Genomic DNA, 22857 nt, shown 5'->3' on the forward strand with positions numbered 1-22857 from the left:
TTACCAAATTTTTAACAGCATGTCACATTGTTAAGGATCAGCGTGGCAGACGTATTGTTGCCTACTCTTATCACCTGGGGGCGGCCCGTCAGGAAGTCCAGGATCTAGTTGCAGAGGGAGGTATTTAATCCCAGAGTCCTTAGCTTAGTGATAGGTTCGTGGGCACTATGGTGTTGAACGCTGAGCTGTATTCGATGAACAACATTCTCACATAGGTGTTCCTCTTGTCCAGGTGAGAAAGGGTGGTGTGGAGTGCGATTGAGATTGCGTCAACTGTGGATCTGTTGGGAAGGTATGCAAATTGGAGAGGTTCTAGGATGTCCGGGGGGATGCTGTTGATGTGAGCAATGACCAGCCTTTCAAAGCACTTCATGGCTACCGACGTGAGTGCCACGGGGCGTTAGTCATTTAGGCAGGTTACCTTCGCTTCCTTGGGCACAGGGACTATGGTGGTCAGCTTGAAACATGTAGGTATTACAGACTTGGTCAGGGAGAGGTAGAAAATGTCAGTGAAGACACTTGACAGTTGGTCCGAGCATGCTTTGTGTACACGTCCTGGTAATCCATCTGGCCCAGCGGCTTCGTGAATGTTGATCTGTTTAAAAGTCTTTCTCACATCGGCTACCAAGAGCATTATCACACAGTCATCCAGAACAGCTGGTGCTCTCGTGCATGCTTCAGTGCATAAAGGGCATTTAGCTTGTCTGGTAGGCTCGTGTCACTGGGCAGCTCGCGTCTAGGTTTCCCTTTCCGTAATAGTTTTCAAGCCCTGCCACATCCGACGAGCGTCAGAGCTGGTGTAGTAGGATTCAATCTTAATCCTGTATTGACACTTTGCTTGTTTGATGGTTTGCCTGAGGGCATAGCGAGATTTCTTATAAGCGTCCGGATTAGTCTCCTGCTCCTTGAAAGCAGCAGCTCTAGCCTTCAGCTCGATGCTTACGTTGCCTGTAATCCATGGCTTATGGTTGGGATATGTATGTACAGTCACGGTGGGGATGACGTCATCGAAGCACTTATTGATGAAGCCAATGATTGAGGTGGTGTATTCCTCAATGCCATTGGATGAATCACGGAATATATTCCAGTCTGTGCTAGCAAAACAGTCCTGTACTGTAGCATTTGCGTCATCTTACCACTTCCGCCTTAAGCGAGTCACTGGTACTTCCTGCTTTAGTTATGCTTGTAAGCAGGAATCAGGAGGATATAATTGTGGTCAGATTTGCCAAATGGAGGGCAGGGGAGAGCTTTGTATGAATCCCTGTGTGTGGAGTAAAGGTGGTCTAGGATTTTTTCCCCCAGGTTGCACATGTGACATGCTGGTAAAAAAAAATGGTAAAACTGATTTTAGTTTGCCTGTATTAAAGTCCCCAGCCACTAGGAGCACCACTTCTGGGTGAGCATTTTCTTCTTTACTTATGGCCTTATAGAGTTGGTTGAGACCGGTCTTAGTGTCAGTTTCGCTTTGTGGTGGTAAATAGATGGCTACGAATAATAGAGATGAGAACTCTCTTGGTAGATCGTGTGGTCGACAACTTATCATAAGTTACTATATCTCAAACAAGCAATACCTCGCAACCTCCATAATATTAGACATCGTGCACCAGCTGTTATTGACAAAATGACACACCCCCACCAATTGTCTTACCAGAGGTAGTGTCTCTGTTCTGCCGGTGTAGGGAAAATCCCACCAGCTCTATAGTCTGTTTCTTCGTTCAGCCACGTCTTGATGAAACATAAGATGTTACAGTTTTTAATGTCCTGTTGGTAGGATCATCTTAACAAGTAATCAGTTTTATTTTCTAACGATTTCACGTTAGCAAGGAGAATGGAAGGCATTGGGAGTTCACTCGCTCGCCTCTGGCTTCTCAGAAGGATCCCCGATCTGTATCCCCTTTTCCGGTGTCTTTTCTTCACGGAAAAGGCATGGATCTGGGCCTGTTCCAGTGAAAGCAGGATCTCATTCTCATCAGACTCATTAAAGGAAAGAGTTTATTCCAGTCCGTGGTGGCTCTACAGCAAGGTCACTGCATGACAGCAGAGCAAGAGGTCTTTCCAAACTATTTAACACTGGTCATCTCATTTCCTACGAGGACATTATGGTAGATCTACATTAGGGAGAGCTGTCAGGGCCTCTCTGCTCTGCTCTGCTCCCCAGCTTCACACCTCACCATACAGGACAGGGCTCATAAGGAGTCATGGAAACACTGCCACCTATGGGTTAAAGGTATAGCAGAGCCGTCAGGATGGTAGGCAGGAGCGATCCATTCATTATCAAGGTGGGAGAAGAAATGTTTATATTATTGAAATTATTGACACCCTTGATAAAGATGAGTAATAATGACTGTATAAAATAAATAATTCAAATACTGAGCTATATTGTATGCTTCAAAAAATGTGCAATGATTTTATAATAATACAATTGCTTAGAGCAAGATTGTCGTTTAACAACTTGTACTATATGGGCAAAAGTATGTGGACATCGAACATCTCTTTCCAAAATCATGGACATTAATATGGAGTTGGTCCATTCTTTGCTGCTACAACAGCCTCCACTCTTCTGGAAAGGCTTACTGTGGGGACTTGCTTCCAATCAGCCACAAGAGCATTAGTGAGGTCGGGCACCGCCATTGGATAATTAGGCCTGGCTCGCAGTTGTCGTTCCAATTCATCCCAAAGATGTTCGATGGGGTTGAGGTCAGGGCTCTGTGCAGGCCAGTCAAGTACTTCAACACCGATCTGGACAAACCATTTCTGCAAGGGCCTCGCTTTGTGCACGGGGGCATTGTCGTGCTGAAACAGGAAAGGGCCTTCACCAAACTGTTGACACAAAGTTGGAAGTACAGAATCATCTAGAATGTCATTGTATGCTGTAGCATAAAAATGTCCCTTCACTGGAACTAAGGGGCATAGCCCAAACCATGAAAAACAGCCCCAGACCATTATTCCTCATGAACCAAACTTTACAGTGGGCACTATGCATTCGGGCAGGCAGCGTTCTCCTGGTATCTGCCAAACCCAGATTCGTCGATCAGAACTGCCAGATGGTGAAGCCTGATTCATCACTCCAGAGAACGCGTTCAAACTGCTCCAGAGTCCAATGGCAGCGAGCTTTACACCCTTCCAGATGACGCTTGGCATTGCGCATGGTGATCTTAGACTTGTGAACGGCTGCTTAGCCATGAAAATCCATTTCATGAAGCTCCCGGCTAACAGTTATTGTGCTGAAGTTGCTTCCAGAGGCAGTTTGGAACTCGCTAGTGAGTGTTGCAACTGAGGACTGACGACTTTTACACAGTACGCGCTTCAGCACTCGGCGGTCCCGTTCTGTGAGCTTGTGTGGCCTACCACTTCGCGGCTGAGCCGCTGTTGCTCCTAGACGTTTCTACTTCAAAATAAGAGCACTTACAGTTGACTGAGGCAGCACTGTTATGTTTCTAAACACTTCCAATAGTAGGGGGGGTTAGGATGTCTTGGGGGTATGATCAGGTCCTCTAACTTTCTCACTCATCATTATTCACGATTCATTCAGGATTATCTGTAATCATGGAAGCATCCACATTAATGTAGAAGTGTTTAGAAATATATTATATCCTTATTTACAATAAAAGTGACTCCAAAATGACATAATACATTATTTACCATTCATTTCTATTGGGCACAAAATAACCTGAAACAACCAAAACAAACAGCAAATGTATCCAACAAGTTTGTAGCATTATGTAGCCCATTGCGTGCTAGGAATATGGGATCAAATACTAAAGTTTTGACTACTTTATTTATAAATATATTCCGGGGTGTCATTCAATTTGACCCCTACCTTTCTTGAGAGAAAAATACACTACATAGCCAAAGGTATGTGGACACCCCTTCAAATTAGTCTTTAGGGAGCAAATAACTTCGATGCCTACCCTTGAGAAAGAAAGTCATTTTTCGTTAAACAAAATCGATTATTCTGAATAATTGTATTAGTATAAAAATACTTTAAAATCTTTGTAAACATACAATATACCTCAGTATTGGAATTATTTATTTTATACAGTCATTATTGCTCAGTTTTATCAAGGGTTTCAATAATTTGACCCCACATCCAGACACCACTAGGACATGAACGTTTCAAAAGCAACTTTAAGAGTAGATGTGGTTAACAAACTCCACTGTGCATATCTAATTTAATCAGGAGGGCAGACAATTATGATTGAAATTAAACTGCCTTTAGTTATTAAAGAGAGACGGAGTATGATGATGATTCCTGCTGCCTTCTCTACTACCTCTTCTACCATTAGACCTCTTCTACCATTAGACCTCTTCTACCATTAGACCTCTTCTACCATTAGACCTCTTCTTTCATTGCAGAACATTCTTTAAAGTTATCTACCATTTTTATTTTTTTATTTTTTTATTTGACCTTTATTTAACTAGTCAAGTCAGTTAAGAACAAATTCTTATTTTCAATGACGGCCTGGGAACAGTGGGTTAACTGCCTGTTCAGGGGCAGAACGACAGATTTGTACCTTGTCAGCTCGGAGATTTGAACTTGCAACCTTCCGGTTACTAGTCCAACACTCTAACCACTAGGCTACCCTGACGCCCCAATTCATCCCAAAGATGTTCGATGGGGTTGAGGTCAGGGCTCTGTAGGATCTCGATAGGATGACTGGAAAGAAGTCATCTAACAACCATCACTGTATGGAAAGTACAGCAGCCGTTTTACTTAGCCATAAGGAAGTCAAATCTACCCAGCTATTCTGTTGATAAACTACTGAGTACTTAGGCCTAATTTGGCATATCCCGGATAGTTAGTTCTTTAACTACCTGTCTCGGTACTTACTTTGACATGTCTTAAATTATCTATGCTAGTTTGTGGATTACAAAATATACACACTGAACAAAAATAGAAATGCAACATTCAATAATTTTACTGAGTTACAGTTCACATAAGGAAATCATTCACTTTAAATAAATACATTTGGCTCTACTTCAGTAGTACTCACTATGCGGCCCGAGAGCCCTTAATTTGCAGCTCGCAGTGATTTTCCTATTTTCCATTCATAATATATAATGATGAGTTTTCAATTCAATGTGTTTATGCAGGCCTGAATCCCTTCATTGAATATATCTATTGTTCCCTGGACGGCAGACAGATGGTAGAATAGCGCAGCTGTTGAACAGAAAAGCTGAAATAGAACGTTTGCCGAAATAGAATGCAACTGCTCAGCTACATCGACCAACACATATCACTGGTCGACATGGATCGATTTATTGTAAAAAATAAATGTAAATATAATGACAATGAAAATGAGGGGGAAGAGCTGGAGAACAACGTGGCAGCTAAACTCAGCAAAAAAAAGAATGCCAAAAATATATGCAGTGCCTTATGCTAACTATTTAAATATTTATAAGAACATAAGATTCAACAGACATAAACTGAACAAGTTCCACAAACATGTGACTAACATAAATGGAATAATGCGTCCCTCAACAAAGGGGGGCTCAAAATCAAAAGTAACCGTCAGTATCTGGTGTGGCCACCAGCTGCATGAAGAACTGCAGTGCATCTCCTCCTCATGGACTGCACAAGATTTGCCAGTTCTTGCTGTGAGATGTTACCCCACTCTTCCATCAAGGCACCTGCAAGTTCCAGGACATTTCTGGGGGAATGGCCCAAGCCCTCACCCTCCGATCCAACAGGTCCCAGACGTGCTCAATGGGATTGAGATCCAGGCTCTAGGATGGCCATGGCAGAACTCTGACATTCCTATCTTGCAGGAAATCAAGCACAGAATGAGCAGTCTGGCTGGTGGCATTGTCATGCTGGAGGGTTGTGTCAGGATGAGCCTGCAGGGAGGGTACAACAGGAGGGAGGAGGATGTTTTCCCTGTAACACAGCGTTGAGAGTGCCTGCAATGACAAGCACAGTCCGATGATGCTGTGACACAGCGCCCCAGACCATGACGGACCCTCCACCTCCAAATTGATGCAGCTCGCAGTGATTTTCCTATTTTCCATTCATAATATATAATGATGAGTTTTCAATTCAATGTGTTTATGCAGGCCTGAATCCCTTCATTGAATATATCTATTGTTCCCTGGACGGCAGACAGATGCAGACAGACACTTTACATGTTGGGTTTATAATTTTGTTCAGCGTATATTAAGATCCTGTTTTCCAACAGCAGCCTTTCTGATTGAGGGGTTGGTTTAAATGCAGAAGACACACTTCAGTTGAATGCATTCAGTTGTACAACTGACTACGGATCCCCCTTTCCCTTTCATATTTCCAGCCACACATTCACTATCCACTCAAGTTTGAGGAAGTGTTGTGCTGGTATCAACAACTGGCCCAACAGGGTTTCATATTCAAACTAACACAAATACTAAAAGGAGCTTTCACAGGCACAGACTTTTCTTACTGCGAGGAAGAAAGGAACATTGCTTTTGACACAGCTACAAATCCAGGTATACTGTACCTAACTCATTCTGCTCCCTCCCTCTACTTTGTTCTCGCTCCCTCTATTCTTCTTTGTTCTCTCAATTCAAGGGGCTTTAATGGCGTGGGAAACATATGTTAACATTGCCAAAGCAAGTTAACTAGATAATAAACAAAAGTGAAATAAACAAATATTAACAGTAAACATTACTCACAAAGGTTCCAAAAGAAGAAAGATGTTTCAAATGTCATATGTGCAAATTGTTAAAGTACAAAAAGGAAAATAAACAAACATAAATATGGGTTGTATTTACGATGGGCTTTGTTCTTCACCAGCTGCCCTTTTCTTGTAGCAACAGGTCACAGATCTTGCTGCTGTGATGGCACACTGTGGTACTTCACCCAGTAGATATGGGAGTTTATCACAATTGGGTTAGTTTTTTAATTCTTTGAGTTTGTAATCTGAGGGAAATATGTGTCTCTAATATTGTCATACATTTGGCAGGAGGTTAGGAAGTGCAGCTCAGTTTCCACCTCATTTTGTGGGCAGTGTGCACATAGCCTGTCTTCTCTTGAGAGCCAAGTCTGTCTACGGCCACCATTCTCAATAGCAAGGCTATGCTCACTATGTCTGTACATAGTCAAAGCTTTCCTTAATTTTGGGTCAGCCACTCTGGCACTGTGTACTCTCTGTTTAGGGCCAAATAGCATTCTTGTTTGCTCTGTTTTTTTGTTAATTCTTTCCAATGTGTCAAGTAATCATGATTTGGTTCTTTGGTTCTCTCACTCACTCACTCACACTCTCTCACTCAAATCCAGCCTGACTATTAGGTCAAGAGGTCGGCCTAAAGACAAACAAATATATATAAAAATATTGACTCTCCCTACAAACACCATTACGTGAATTATTAATGCAGCCCATTTCAAAAGGAGGACAGGGATTTCATGGGTCAGTTTCTAGTGTTGAATATTTCAAGTCAGAGATTTGATTTCTGTCCTATATCAAGTAATGTTTTGAATTTGAAGCCAAACTCACTTTTTCTCTGTGCCTGGCACGGTGTAAACATACAGTGGGGCAAAAAAAGTATTTAGTCAGGCACCAATTGTGCAAGTTCTCCCACTTAGAAAGATGAGAGGCCTGTAATTGTCATCATAGGTACACATCAACTATGACAGACAAAATGAGAAAAAAATCCAGAAAATCACATTGTAGGATTTTTAATGAATTTATTTGCAAATTATGGTGGAAAACAAGTATTTGGTCAATAACAAAAACGTTTCTCAATACTTTGTTGTATACATTTCGTTGGCAATGACAGAGGTCAAACGTTTTCTGTAAGACTTCACAAGGTTTTCACACACTTGCTGGTATTTTGGCCCATTCCTCCATGCAGATCTCCTCTAGAGCAGTGATGTTTTGGGGCTGTTGCTGGGCAACACGGACTTTCAACTCCCTCCAAAGATTTTCTATGGGGTTGAGATCTGGAGACTGGCTAGGCCACTCCAGGACCTTGAAATGCTTCTTACGAAGCCACTCCTTCGTTACGCGGGCGGTGTGTTTGGGATCATTGTCATGCTGAAAGACCCAGCCACATTTCATCTTCAATGCCCTTGCAGGAGGGGAGATAAGGAGGTTTTCACTCAAAATCTCATCCCCATTCATTCTTTCCTTTACACGGATCAGTCTTCCTGGTCCCTTTGCAGAAAAACAGCCCCAAAGCATGATGTTTCCACCCCCATGCTTCACAGTAGGTATGGTGTTCTTTGGATGCAACTCAGCATTCTTAGTCCTCCAAACACGACGAGTTGAGCTTTACCAAAAAGTTCTATTTTGGTTTCATCTGACCATACGACATTCTCCCAATCTTCTTCTGGATCATCCAAATGCTCTCTAGCAAACTTCAGACGGGCCTGGACATGTACTGGCTTAAGCAGGGGGACACGTCTGGCACTGCAGGATTTGAGTCCCTGGAGGTGTAGTGTGTTACTGATGGTAGGCTTTGTTACTTTGGTCCCAGCTCTCTGCAGGTCATTCACTGGGTCCCCCTGTGTGGTTCTGGGATTTTTGCTCACCGTTCTTGTGAACATTTTGACCCCACGGGGTGAGATCTTGCGTGCAGCCCCAGATCGAGGGAGATTATCAGTGGTCTTGTATGTCTTCCATTTCCTAATAATTGCTCCCACAGTTGATTTCTTCAAACCAAACTGCTTACCTATTGCAGATTCAGTCTTCCCAGCCTGGTGCAGGTCTACAAATTTGTTTCTGGTGTCCTTTGACAGCTCTTTGGTCTTGGCCATAGTGGAGTTTGGAGTGTGACTGTTTGAGGTTGTGGACAGGTGTCTTTTATACTAATAACAAGTTCAAACAGGTGCCATTAATACAGGTAACGAGTGGAGGACAGAGGAGCCTCTTAAAGAAGAAGTTACAGGTCTGTGAGAGCCAGAAATCTTGCTTGTTTGTAGGTGACCAAATACTTATTTTCCACCATAATTTGCAAATAAATTCATAAAAAATCCTACAATGTGATAATCTGGATTTTTTTCTCTCTAATTTTATCTGTCATGGTTGAAGTGTACCTATGATGAAAATTACAGGCCTCTCTCATATTTTTAAGTGGGAGAACTTGCACAATTGGTGGCTGACTAAATACTTTTTTGCCCCACTGTACATCTTTTTTTTAGTTGATGAACACAGCAGGAGTCTGTGAGCGGAAGTCCACCGCCTTTTAAATCTATGGGGGCGATATTTCATTTTTGGATAAAAAGACGTGTCTGTTTTAAGCGCAATATTTTGTCACAAAAAGATGCTCCACTATGCATATAATTGATAGCTTTGGAAAGAAAACACTGAGGTTACCAAAACTGCAAAGATATTGTCTGTGAGGGCCCCAGAACAGGAGCAACAGGCAAAACCAAGATGAAACTGCAACCAGGAAATGAGCAGGATTTTTGAGGCTCTGTTTTTCATTGTCTCCTTATATGGCTGTGAATGCGACAGGAATGAGACTGCCCTATCTATCGTTTCCCCAAGGTGTCTGCAGCATTGTGACGTATTTGTAGGCATATCATTGGAAGATTGACCATAAGAGACCACATTTGCCAGGTGTCCGCCCGGTGTCCTCCGTCGAAATTGTTGCGTCATTTTCAGCTGCTGGTATTTTTCCATGGGATTCTGAGACGAAAGCAGGCTTCCACAAACGGCATATCAATGAAGAGATATGTGAAAAAACACCTTGAGGATTGATTCTAAACTACGTTTGCCATGTTTCGGTCGATATCATGGAGTTAATTTGGAAAAAGTTTGACGTGTTGGTGACTGAATTTTCGGTTCGTTTCGGTAGCCAAATGTGATGTACAAAACGGAGCGATTTCTCCTACACAAAGATTCTTTCAGGAAAAACTGAACATTTGCTATGTAACTGAGAGTCTCCTCATTGAAAACATCCGAAGTTCTTCAAAGGTAAATTATTTTATTTATTTGGTTTTCTGGTTTTTGTGAAAATGTTGCGTGCTAAATGCTATGCTAAATGCTAAGCTAGCTAGCAATACTCTTACACAAATGCTTGATTTGCTATGGTTCAAAAGCATATTTTGAAAATCTGAGATGACAGTGTTGTTAAGAAAAGGCTAAGCTTGAGAGCAGGCATATTAGTTTCATTTCATTTGCGATTTTCAGAAATCGTTAACGTTGCGTTATGGTAATGAGCCTGAGGCTGTATTCACGATCCCGGATACGGGATGGGTAGTATCAAGAGGTTAATTGAACATTTCACACCTCACCTTTATTATTTGGTTTCAGTTTTTAGTAGTTCTCTCATAATCCCAGTTAAAAAAATACACCTTTTTCCAGATATTCTGCAAAGCCCTGAACATGGTGTAAAATACATGAACAGAATGATGAGAAATTTCTTCTAATCCGACCCTTCATGACTTATAAACCAAAGAGCTTGGCTCAATGCCCGACTATCAAACACACTCAATTAAAACTGATAACACCATAACAAAATGTCAGGTTTAAAAATTCATAAATATAACAAGAGCTATTTTACCAAAAAATCACTGATTAATACATATAAATATAGAACAGGCAGGCCATTTCTCGAGCCAGCAGTATCCTATATTAGGAGTGTAACATGTACAGCATGTTCCATATGATCAGATTATGAATCACATGATGAAGCACGTTTAATTACAGCTGCACATTTCATTACACTCTCACAGATACACAAAATATACAAAAGTATGTGGACACCCCTTAAAATTAGTGGATTCGGCTATTTCAGCCAAACCAGTTGCTGACAGGCGTACAATTGAGTACACAGCCATGCAATCTCCACAGACAAACATTGTCAGTAAAATAGCCCATACTGAAGAGCTCAGTGACTTTCAAAATGGCACTGTCATAGGATGCCACCTTTCCAACAAGGCAGTTTGACAAATCTCTGCCCTGCTTGAGCTCGCCCGGTCAACTGTAAGTGCTGTTATTTTGAAGTGGAAACGTCTAGGAGCAACAACGGCTCAGCCGTGAAGTGGTAGGCCACACAAGCTCACAATAGGGGACCGCAGAATGCAGAAGTGCGTACCGCGTAAAAATCATCTGTCCTCAGTTGCAACACTCACTACTGAGTTCCAAACTGCCTCTGTTCGTCGGAAGCTTCATGAAATGGGTTTCCTTGGCAGAGCAAGCCTAAGATCACCAATGCGCAATGCCAAGCGTCGGATGGAGTTGTGTAAAGCTCTCCCCCATTGGACTCTGGAGCAGTGGAAATATGTTCTCTGAAGTGATGAATCACACTTCACCATCTGCCAGTCCAACGGACAAATCTGGGTTTGGCGGATGCTGGGTGAACGCTACCTGACCGAATGCATGTTGCCAACTGTAAAGGTTGGTGGTAGAGGAATAATGGTCTGGAGCTGTTTTTCATGGTTCGGGCTAGGCCCCTTAGTTCCATCTTAAATCTACAGCATACAATGACATTCTAGACAATTCTGTGTGTCTAACTTTGTGGCAACAGTTTGTGGAAGGCTCTTTCCTGTTTCAGCATGACAATGCCCCCGTACGCAAAACGATGTCCATACAGAAATGTTTTGTCGAGATCGGTGTGGAAAAACTTAACTGCCCTGCACAGAGCCCTGCGCTCAATCCCATCAAACACCTTTGGGGTGAATTAGAACGCCGACTGCGAGCCGTGTCTAATCGGCCAACATCAGTGCCCGACCTCACTAATGCTTGTGGCTGAATGGAAGCAAGTCCCCGCAGTAATGTTCCAACATCTAGTGGAAAGCCTTCCCAGAAGAGTGGAGGCTGTTGTAGCAGCAAAGGGGAACCAACTACATATTAATGCCATTGATTTTGGATGAGATGTTTGATGAGCAGGTGTCTACATACTTTTGGTTATGTGGTGTATATGTAGTCATCTGTGGGGGAAAAGTATTTTCACAGTATAGTTCGACAACCTGTGTTGCATCATAGTCCAGTCAGTTACCAAAGGATCATCAGGGAACTCAACAGTATTCGGTCAGAACAACAGAGGGGATGGACTACCTGACCCACACCTCCCAACCCTGTCATTAACTTCTGACACACCAGAGAGGGGGAGAAAGGGAGAGCAAGGGAGAGGGGGAGAAAGGGAGAGAAAGTGTGTGTGTGTGTGTGTGTGTGTGTGTGTGTGTGTGTGTGTGTGTGTGTGTGTGTGTGTGTGTGTGTGTGTGTGTGTGTGTGTGTGTGTGTGTGTGTGTGTGTGTGTGTGTGTGTGTGTGTGTGAAAGAGTGAGGGCTCTCCGCTCAGGTTCAGTACATTTTCTGAGCACATGAAAAGAAAGACTCAGCTATTTATGCTTAGGTGTCTTACAGTTATCACACAGCAAATTATTCTCCTAAGAGTAAGACTCAGTTCAGGAAGTATTTTCTTTAAAGCAAAAAAAAAAAAAAGTACATAGATCTGCTGGGGGAGAAATTTATATTTTAAGTGACACTTTTCACAGCACTTTAAATAAGCCTTGAAGCAACTCTAAGCAATAGCCATCATCATAAGTGTCCACACTCCTTCCCTTTAAATCACTTTAGAAGTAGACTAAAGTGAATCCACAGGGAGGAGCAAGCAGCATGGTCTCTTCTTGATTTCATCATCACATATCTTTGAGTCCCTGTGTGACAAGTATTGGACCAGTAGGGCGCCACGGAGAGCACCAATCGGCTTTGATTACTGTCTCCGCCCAGCAGAGGATAGCCTCTGACGTCTTTGTGACATCACTAAGCCCTACGACCTGGCGAGCTGCCCCAGAGTGCTTTGCAGTGGCACCGTGCAAGGGCCTCTGAAGTTGAATTTAAATCTGAGTATTGGCAGATGACTGCAAGTGGCTGAAACGTTCAGCTGTCGCTGTGATTTAATACACTGTCTTGGAAGACACACGCAGACAGACACACAGATAACCCCAAAAAAACATCTGGGTCAGATGGTTTAGACCCTTTCTTCTTTAAGGTTGCTGCCCCCATCATCACCAAGCCCATCTCGGATCTTATTAACCTGTCCCCTCTGGGGAAGTTCCCATTGCTCTGGGGAGATCAAGCTGATCTTAACTGTTATAGGCCAATTTCTATTTTGCCATGTTTATCAAAAGTTTTGGTAAAACTTGTCAATCATCAACTGGCTGGCTTTCTTGATATCTATAGCATTCTCTCTGGTATGCAATCTGGTTTCTGCTCAAGTTATGGATGTGTCACATCAACCTTAGAGGTCCTCAATGATGTCACCATTGCCCTTGTTTCTATGCAATGTTGTGCAGTTATTTTAACTTGGCCAAAGCTTTTGATATGGTAGATCATTCCATTCTTGTGGGCTGGCTAAGGAGTATCGGTGTCTCTGAGGGTTCTTTGGCCTGGTTTGCTTACTACCTCTCTCAGAGAGCAGTGTGTAACGTCAGAACATCTGCTGTCTCAGCCACTGCCGGTCACCGAGGGAGTACCCCAAGGCTCGATCCTAGGCCCCAAGCTCTTCTCAAATTACTCAACATAGCGCAGGCAGTAGGAAGCTCTCTCATCCATTTATATGCAATGATACAGTCTTATACTCAGCGGGCCCATCGCTAGATTTTTTGTTAAACGCTCTCCAACAAGCTTTCTCTACTCTAACCATTGTTCTGAACACCTCCAAAACAAAGGTCATGTGGTTTGGTAAGAAGAATGTCCCTCTCCCCACAGGTGTGATTACTAACGCTGAGGGTTTAGAGCTTGAGGTAGTCACCTCATACAAGTACATGGGAGTATGGCTAGATGGTTCACGGTCCTTCTCTCAGAACATATCAATGCTGCAGGCTAAAGTTACATTTAGACTTGGTTTCCTCTACCGTAAATTGCTCCTCTTTCACCCCAGTTGCCAAACTAACCCTGCTTCAGATGACCATCCTTCCCATGCTAGATTACGGAGACCTAATTTATAGATCGGCAGGTAAGGGTGCTCGACCGGCCCGATATTCTTAACCATTCGGCCATCAGATTTGCCACCAATGCTCCTTATAGGACACATCTCTGAATACCTGTCGCAAAACCCACTGGTTGATGCTTATTTATTAAAACCTTCTTCGGCCTCACTCCCCCCATCTGAGATATCTACTGCAGCCCTCATCCTCCACATGCAACACCCGTTCAGCCAGTCACATTCTGTTAAAGGTCCCCACAGCACACACACATCCTGGATCGCTCCTCTTTTCAGTTCGCTGCAGCTAGCGACTGGAACGAGCTGCAAAAAACACTCACACTGGACAGTTTTATCTCCATCTCTTTATTCAAAGACTCAATCATGGACACTCTTACTGACAGATGTGGCTGCTTCACGTGATGTATTGTTGTCTCTCCCTTCTTGACTTTTGTGCTGTTGTCTGCACCCAATAATGTTTGTACCATGTTTTGTGCTGCTTCTATGTTGTGCTGTTGCCATGATGTGCTGCTACCATGTCATTTTTTATTTTTTATTTAACCAGGTAGGCTAGTTGAGAACAAGTTCTCATTTACAACTGTGACCTGGCCAAGATAAAGCATAGCAGTGTAAACAAACAACAACACAGAGTTACACATGGAGTAAACAAGTCAATAACACAGTAGGAAAAAAAGAGTCTATATACATTGTGTGCAAAAGGCATGAGGTGGTAGGCAATAAATAGGCCATAGGAGCGAATTATTACAATTTAGGAGATTAACACTGGAGTGATAAATGATCAGATGATCATGTGCAAGTAGAGATACTGGTGTGCAAAAGAGCAGAAAAGTAAATAAATAAAAACAGTATGGGGATGAGGTAGGTAAATTGGGTGGGCTATTTACAGATGGACTATGTACAGCTGCAGCGATCGGTGAGCTGCTCAGATAGCAGATGTTTAAAGTTGGTGAGGGAAATAAAAGTCTACAACTTTTTTGCGATTTTTGCAATTTGTTCCAGTCACATGCAGCAGAGAACTGGAAGGAAAGGCGGCCAAATGAGGTGTTGGCTTTAGGGATGATCAGTGAGATACACCTGCTGGAGCTCGTGCTACGGGTGGGTGTTGCCATCGTAACCAGTGAACTGAGATAAGGCGGAACTTTACCTAGCATAGACTTGTAGATGACCTGGAGCCAGTGGGTCTGGCAACGAATATGTAGCGAAGGCCAGCCGACTAGAGCATACAGGTCGCAGTGGTGGGTGGTATAAGGTGCTTTAGTGACAAAACGGATGGCACTGTGATAAACTGCATCCAGTTTGCTGAGTAGAGTATTGGAAGTTATTTGTAGATGACGTCGCCGAAGTCTAGGATCGGTAGGGTAGTCAGTTTTACTAGGGTAAGTTTGGCGGCGTGAGTGGAGGAGGCTTTGTTGCGAAATAGAAAGCCCACCCTAGATTTGATTTTGGATATGTTTGATAGGAGTCTGGAAGGAGAGTTTACAGTCTAGCCAGACACCTAGGTACTTATAGATGTCCACATATTCTAGGTCGGAACCATCCAGGGTGGTGATGCTAGTCGGGCGTGCGGGTGCAGGCAGCGAACGGTTGAAAAGCATGCATTTGGTTTTACTAGCGTTTAAGAGCAGTTTCAGGCCACGGAAGGAGTGTTGTATGGCATTGAAGCTCGTTTGGAGGTTAGATAGCAGTGTCCAAGGAAGGGCCAGAAGTATACAGAATGGTGTCGTCTGCGTAGAGGTGGATCAGGGAATCGCCTGCAGCAAGAGCAACATCATTGATATATACAGTGAAAAGAGTCGGCCCGAGAATTGAACACTGTGGTACCCCAATAGAGACTGCCAGAGGACCGGACAACATGCCCTCCGATTTGACACACTGAACTCTGTCTGCAAAGTAGTTTGTGAACCAGGCAAGGCAGTCATTAGAAAAACCAAGGCTACTGAGTCTGCCATTAAGAATATGGTGATTGACAGAGTCGAAAGCCTTGGCCAGGTCGATGAAGACGGCTGCACAGTACTGTCCTTTATCGATGGCGGTTATGATATCGTTTAGTACCTTGAGCGTGGCTGAGGTGCACCCGTGACCGGCTCGGAAACCGGATTGCACAGCGGAGAAGGTACGGTGGGATTCGAGATGGTCAGTGATCTGTTTGTTAACTTGGCTTTCGAAGACCTTAGATAGGCAGGGCAGGATGGATATAGGTCTGTAACAGTTTGGGTCCAGGGTGTCTCCCCCTTTGAAGAGGGGGGTGAACACGGCAGCTTTCCAATCCTTCGGGATCTCAAACGATACGAAAGAGAGGTTGAACAGGCTGGTAATAGGGATTGCGACAATGGCGGCGGATAGTTTCAGAAATAGAGGGTACAGATTGTCAAGCCCAGTTGATTTGTATGGGTCCAGGTTTTGCAGCTCCTTCAGAACATCTGCTATCTGGATTTGGGTAAAGGAGAAGCTGGGGAGACTTGGGCGAGTAGCTGCGGGGGGAGGGGAGCTATTGGCCGAGGTTGGAGTAGCCAGGAGGAAGGCATGGCCAGCCATTGAGAAATGCTTGTTGAAGTTTGATTATCATGGATTTATCGGTGGTTACCGTGTTACCCAGCCTCAGTGCAGTGGGCAGCTGGGAGGAGGTGCTCTTGTTCGCCATGGACTTTAGTGTCCCAGAACTTTTGGGAGTTAGAGCTACAGGATGCAAATTTCTGCTTGAAAAAGCTGGCCTTTGCTTTCCTGACTGACTGCCTGTATTGGTTCCTGACTTCCCTGAACAGTTGAATATTGCGGGGACAATTCGATGCTATTGCAGTTCACCACAGGATGTTTTTGTGCTGGTCGAGTGCAGTCAGGTCTGGAGTGAACCAAGGGCTATATCTGTTCTTAGTTCTGCATTTTTTGAACAGAGCATGATTATCTAAGATGGTGAGGAAGTTACTTTTAAAGAATGACCAGGCATCCTCAACTGACGGGATGAGATCAATATCCTCATCTAGCTTAGATTGTAGGACGGCCGTGATGTTAAGCATATCCCAGTTCATGTCACCTAACAGTACAAACTCTGAAGATAAATGGGGGGGGGGCAATCAATTCACATATGGTGGCCAGGGCACAGCTGGGGGCTGTGGGGCGTCATGTATTTGGGGAGACACTATATGCTGGACAAATACCTCTCTAAGACATTAACTTGTATTAATCTTCTATTCAGTCAATACCTCTTGTTGTGTTTAGTGGGTTTGATTATTACCTCATCCTCATTACCTCAACAGACACTTATTTCTGGAAAGGTGGATTTTTAAAAGTAGAGGCTCAAACTGTTCGGGCACAGACCTGGATAGCATGACAGAACTCTGCAGGCTGTCTCTGCAGTAGATTGCAACTCCACCCCCTTTGACAGTTCTATTTTGGTGGAAAATGTTGTAGTTGGGGATGGAAATATCAGAATTTTTTGTAGCCTTCCTAAGCCAGGATTCAGACACAGCTAGGACATCAGGGTTGGCGGAGCGTGCTAAAGCAGTGAATAAAACAAATTTAGGGGGGGGGCTTCTGATGTTGACATGCATGAAACCGAGGCTTTCACGGTTACAGAAGTCAACAAATGATAGCGCCTGGGGAATGGGAGTGGAATTGGGGGCTACAGGGCCTGGGTTAACCTCTACATCACCAGAGGAACAGAGGAGGAGTAGGATAAGGGTACGGCTAAAGGCTATAAGAACTGGTCGTCTAGTGCGTTGGGGACAGAGATTAAAAGGAGCAGATTTCTGGGCGTGGTAGAAAAGATTCAGGGCATAATGTACAGACAATGGTATGGTAGGATGTGAATACAGTGGAGTGGTGTAGCCGAGTGATCGTAGGGTCAAAAGAGCAGCAATAGGTGAATAGTGTTTCGCCCTCCTCTCCTCTGCAGTATCAATAGGAGCTGTGTGTTTTATCAGTCTGGGCAGTCATGCAGTAAATGACTGACTACCCTTTTAATACACTCGACTGGAGCCAGATGTAATCTCTTCATGTGGGTTTCCCTGCAGAAGCCTGAAGCCCCCCTCTCACCCTCCATCATCTCCCCCCTCAGCCATCCCCTGACCTTCCATCATCTCCCCCCTCAGCCATCCCCTGACCCTCCATCATCTCCCCCTCAGCCATCCCCTGACCCTCCATCATCTCCCCCCTCAGCCATCCCCTGACCCTCCATAATCTCCCCCCTCAGCCATCCCTTCTGCCCGCTCACCTTTACTGAAGCCCTTTATGAGATTGGTCAGGTGGGGTGGTGCAGTACATTATGAGGCAGATGTGATCGTTGATTAGGTGATGAGACCTGCTGCTCCGCCTAGTCACCATAAACACCATTACACATACGTGGGTGCACACAAACACCACGACGGCTGCTGCTGACCCTACGGCTCTGAGGAAGGACTGATAAATACGTCAGTGTGTGTGTAATGAATTAGTAACATGGTGTTATTAAAATTTCTCTGGCAGCCTCAGTCGCATAGGTGGAAAATGCTGCTGGTCGCTTCACTCATTAGGTAGCATGTCTGTGTCTGTCAAATGAGCAGGAGAAGTGACGACTCCACTATGTGTTGATTCGTTTTTTTAATCACCGCCGTATTAAAGTGTATGAAGTGAGACGCTTTATTAGACTAATTTAGCAGGGGTCAGAGAGAGCCTGAATCAAATTTAGGACAAAAAGAGGACATATGAATTTGAGATGAATGTGTTAAATGTAAACAGGAAGGAAGGAAAGAATCAAAAAGATGAAATGAAGGAGCTTGAATCCTGATCTACGGCCAGAGAAAGTTGACCCCCATTTACCGTGCCTTTGTGGCCACTGTTTCATGGTTTATTAGTACTGGATTTTGCTTACTTGATTGCATTTGGTACTTGAAAGTTTGGTGAATCACTGCAAAAATGTTGCATCTCTCAAGCCTACAGGGAGCGAAGCCAAACATTCTGTATAGAAATACAGTGTGTGTATTCATATTTATTGCAAACTCAGAAATTTAAGTATATCACAAGAGAATATACACCGTACTAATAATACCATACGCTGACTCATCCCATAACCATACATAATGATATACATGGGAACAGTTTGCTGTGCTTTCCCATCACACCACATTCAGTCAGTCACACAGCAATAACAGACACCGTGACACACACACACCCAATCTGTGACAACAGCTGGGGACAATCCAAACAAACGTGGATAGACGAGACGTCAGGAGGAGGGAAGAGAAAACAGCATTGGAGTTTATCCAGAGCGGAAAGCTGTTTCAGAGGGGTTGTTAGTAGCCTGTCTCTGCCTGAGCTGCGTTCAGAAGATCACATCTGTATTGAGCAGTATCATTAGAGGAGTTTCAAAAGGCTGTGCGATGATCAGGCAAACAGCGTTGACAGGACATGATGAAACAAAGCATGCATTGTAGCGCTTATGTATCAATTCAGTATTTCCCCTGTCGTCTCTTTCAGCTGCAACTCAACACCAAAGCCTGATGGAGTATGGCACATCATTAGCAATAGGGACTGAAGGGATGCAGGTGGAAATCATTTAGACTCAGATGTAAAAGGGATTTAGTATGCCTGTCTTCTACACTTTAGACAGACAGAGACAGATACACAAAGAGAGAGAGAAGAACAGGCGAAAGAAAACAAGGGAAAACCAAATTGGGATATTTACATCAAGAGCGTCACCATGTACACTGTGTGGCCTGACTCCACTGGGGACCATGAAAGGCTGAGGAGGATTGTGGGTAATTCACAAGGCGGCGGCTGTGCCGAGGCCCTTAATTAGTGTGGAAACTCTGTCAGGATTCTACAGCCTTCCGGAAATCCATTCATTATTCCACGTTGTCAGTGTCCCAGAGCAGTGCTCTGTGTGTCACTGTAGACAAAAACATCCATGTTTGAGATTTGACGACTGACTGCTAGAGTCATTGCTGAGACCTGAGATGCAACGTGTCTGGGATGTTTTTCTAACCCTTGTGTGCATGTTTCCTCTTAAGTAGTGCCAGAAGCCAAGTCAAAGAAAAAAACATTACATTCAAACCAACAAACTAGAAAAAAAAGTATTACGCCCACGCAGGAGGTCTGTCAATTAGATTGACAGACTTCCAATCCTGGCCATGTATATTTGACACTTACACAAACGCAATGCTCCTGATATCCTCGGCATGTCTGTGCCGTAGAGGTGTCCCACACAGTGCCTGAGGAGAATCCCTGTCCCTGTAGGAGGGTCATGGCTTGAAGGGATAAAGCTTGTCAAATGAATGTCAAAAGTAGAAATATTTTAAACTCTTTTCCTAACATAAAATACATTTCCTAACCTGCTATTTAAATAATCCTAACCTGCTGCATAAGTTCAGATCAAATTATTGCTCACACACGGATAAACTCAGCAAAAAAAGAAACAGGACCCTGTCTTTCAAAGATAATTCGTAAAAATCCAAATAACTTTACAGATCTTCATTGTAAATGGTTTAAACACTGTTTCCCATGCTTGTTCAATGAACCATAAACAATTAATGAACATGCACCTGTGGAACGGTCATTAAGACACTAACAGCATACAGACGGTAGGCAATTAAGACACTAAGAGGCCTTTCTACTGACTCTGAAAAACACCAAAAGAAAGATGCCCAGGGTCCCTTGCTCATCTGCGTGAACGTGCCTTAGGCATGCTGCAAGGAGGCATGAGGACTGCAGATGTGGCCGAGGCAATAAATTGCAATGTCCGTACTGTGAGACGCCTAAGACAGAGCTACAGAGAGACAGGACGGGGCAATACATTTCCGTACTGTGAGATGCCTAAGACAGCACTACAGGAAGACAGGCCGGACACCCGATCGTCCTCGTAGTGGCAGACCACGTGTAACACCTGCACAGGATCGGTAGATCCGAACATCACACCTGCGGGACAGGTACAGGATGGAAACAACTGCCCGAGATACACCAGGAACACACAATCCCGCCATCAGTGCTCAGACTGCCAGCAATATGCTGAGAGAGGCTGGACTGAGGGCTTGTAGGCCTGTTGTAAGGCAGGTCTTAAATGACTTACGTCGGCCACGGAGAACACAAGCCCACAGTCCTTGGGAGCGGGCCGCGTCGGTGGCACTGTGTTATCCTCAAAACGGGCAAAGGTGTTTAGCTTGTCTGGGAGCAAGACGGTGTCCGCGACATGGCTGGATTTCCCATTGTAATCTATGATCGTCTGTAGACCCTGCCACAAACGTCTCATTTCTGAGCCGTTGAATTGCGATTCCACTTGGTGTCTGTACTGACGTTTTGCCTGTTTGATTGCCTTACGGAGGGAATAACTACACTGCTTGTATTCAACCATATTCCCAGTCATTTTGCTATGGTTAAATGCGTTGGTTAGCGCTTTCAGTTTTGTGAAAGTTGCCATCTAGCCAAGGGAGGAGTAAAATGTGATCTGATTTGGGAGGGCGGGGAGGTCCTTGTAGGCGTCTTGAAAGGCGAGTAGCAGTTATCTAATGATTTTCCTAATTGAGTACTACAGTCAATGTGTTGATAAAACTTTTGTTGTTTTTTCCTCAAATTTGCTTTGTTAAAATACCCAGCTACAATAAATGTGGCCTCAGGATATGTGGATCCCAGTTTGCATGAAGTCCAACGTAGTTCCTTGAGAGCCGTCATGGTATCGGCATGAATGGGAATTTTCACGGCTGTGACTAACAGAGGAGAATTCTCTTGGAAGGTAACATGGTCGGCATTTGATTGAAGTGTTCTAGGTCGGGTAAATAAAATAATTTCTGTATGTTATCACAATCACACCATGAGCAGTTAATCATGAAACATACATCCCCACCTTTCTTCCCTGTGAGTTCTTTATTTCTGTCTGCGCGATGAACTGAGAACCCAGCTGGCTGTATGGATTGGGACAGTATATCCTGAGAGCCATGATTCCATGAAACAGAGTATGTTACAGTCCCTGATGTCTCTCTGGAAGGAGATCCTCACACTGAGCTCGTCTACTTTATTGTCCAGAGACTGAACATTAGGGAGTAATATACTCGGAAACGGTGGATGGTGTGCCTGCCTCCTGAGTTGGACTAGAAGTCCACTCCGAATACCTCTTTTCTGCCGGTGGTGTCTTGGAACAGCCTCTGGGATAAGTTCAATTGCCCTGGTATGTACGAACAAAGGTTCTAATTCAGGAAAGTCGTATTCCTGTTCGTAATGCTGGTGAGTTACCGCCGCTCTGATATCCAAAAGTTATTTCCGGCTATATATAATAATGTAAGAATTATAACACAAAAATAAAAATGCAACATTGCTTAGGCGCTAGAAGCAGAGCTGCCATGTCTGACGGCGTCATCTTGCTGTGAAAAGTCAAATCTGACAAAAGCTGTATCCCATCTAGTCAAAACCCTGTAGGAGGGAGATAGTGTCCACAGAAACCGAGATCAGTACTGATAACCACAGTCTCTACCCTCAAAATGACATTAGGCATTCTGTCTCCTTAAATTGCAATGTCCATTCCGTTTGCCTTTGATATAACAGTCTTATATCTGTCCCCTTTGCACAGCGTGGATATATCCCCAAGCAACAGGAGAGAAAGCCACTTTAATCCAAATTCCCCAAAATTACTAAGTAACTAAGGGGGGGGGGACTAATTATGTTTCATAAAGGCATGTCTCAAACCAGGCTTATTATTCACTTACTACATCCTTCAGTGGTGGCTCAACACTGACCTTGTCATCCATAAGAGAATACATTTTTCCTGCCCTGTTTAAATACGGAGCATTGTGCGAGAGTGCGTGCGTGGTATCTTACCAGTGTCATTGCCCTGGCTCCCCTCTCTCTTCAGCATCTGGACAGCCCCCACGTATTTCTTCAGCTGGACCTTGAGGACCTCGTTCTCTCTGCAGACACAGACACAACAGAATCAAGGCCCAGAGAGAGAGAAAGCGCATCAGACTGGACCAGTAAGTGTGTAAACCTCAAGGCTTACAGCCTTCTAAACCCCAACTCTGAAGCAGGATTATAC

General features: G+C 44.0%; 1 protein-coding gene across 1 annotated transcript in view; it reads right to left on the reverse strand.

The window, feature by feature from the left end:
- LOC135511983 (sorting nexin-29-like) overlaps positions 1-22857 on the reverse strand; it is a 212777-nt gene that overhangs the window by 141205 nt on the left and 48715 nt on the right. The window contains exon 14 of the mRNA XM_064933535.1: positions 22644-22732. Coding sequence (XP_064789607.1) covers positions 22644-22732 — 89 coding nt within the window. The remainder of the gene's footprint in view (positions 1-22643; positions 22733-22857) is intronic.

This window comes from Oncorhynchus masou, chromosome 24, assembly GCF_036934945.1.
Source record: "Oncorhynchus masou masou isolate Uvic2021 chromosome 24, UVic_Omas_1.1, whole genome shotgun sequence".
Taxonomy (NCBI): domain Eukaryota; kingdom Metazoa; phylum Chordata; class Actinopteri; order Salmoniformes; family Salmonidae; genus Oncorhynchus; species Oncorhynchus masou.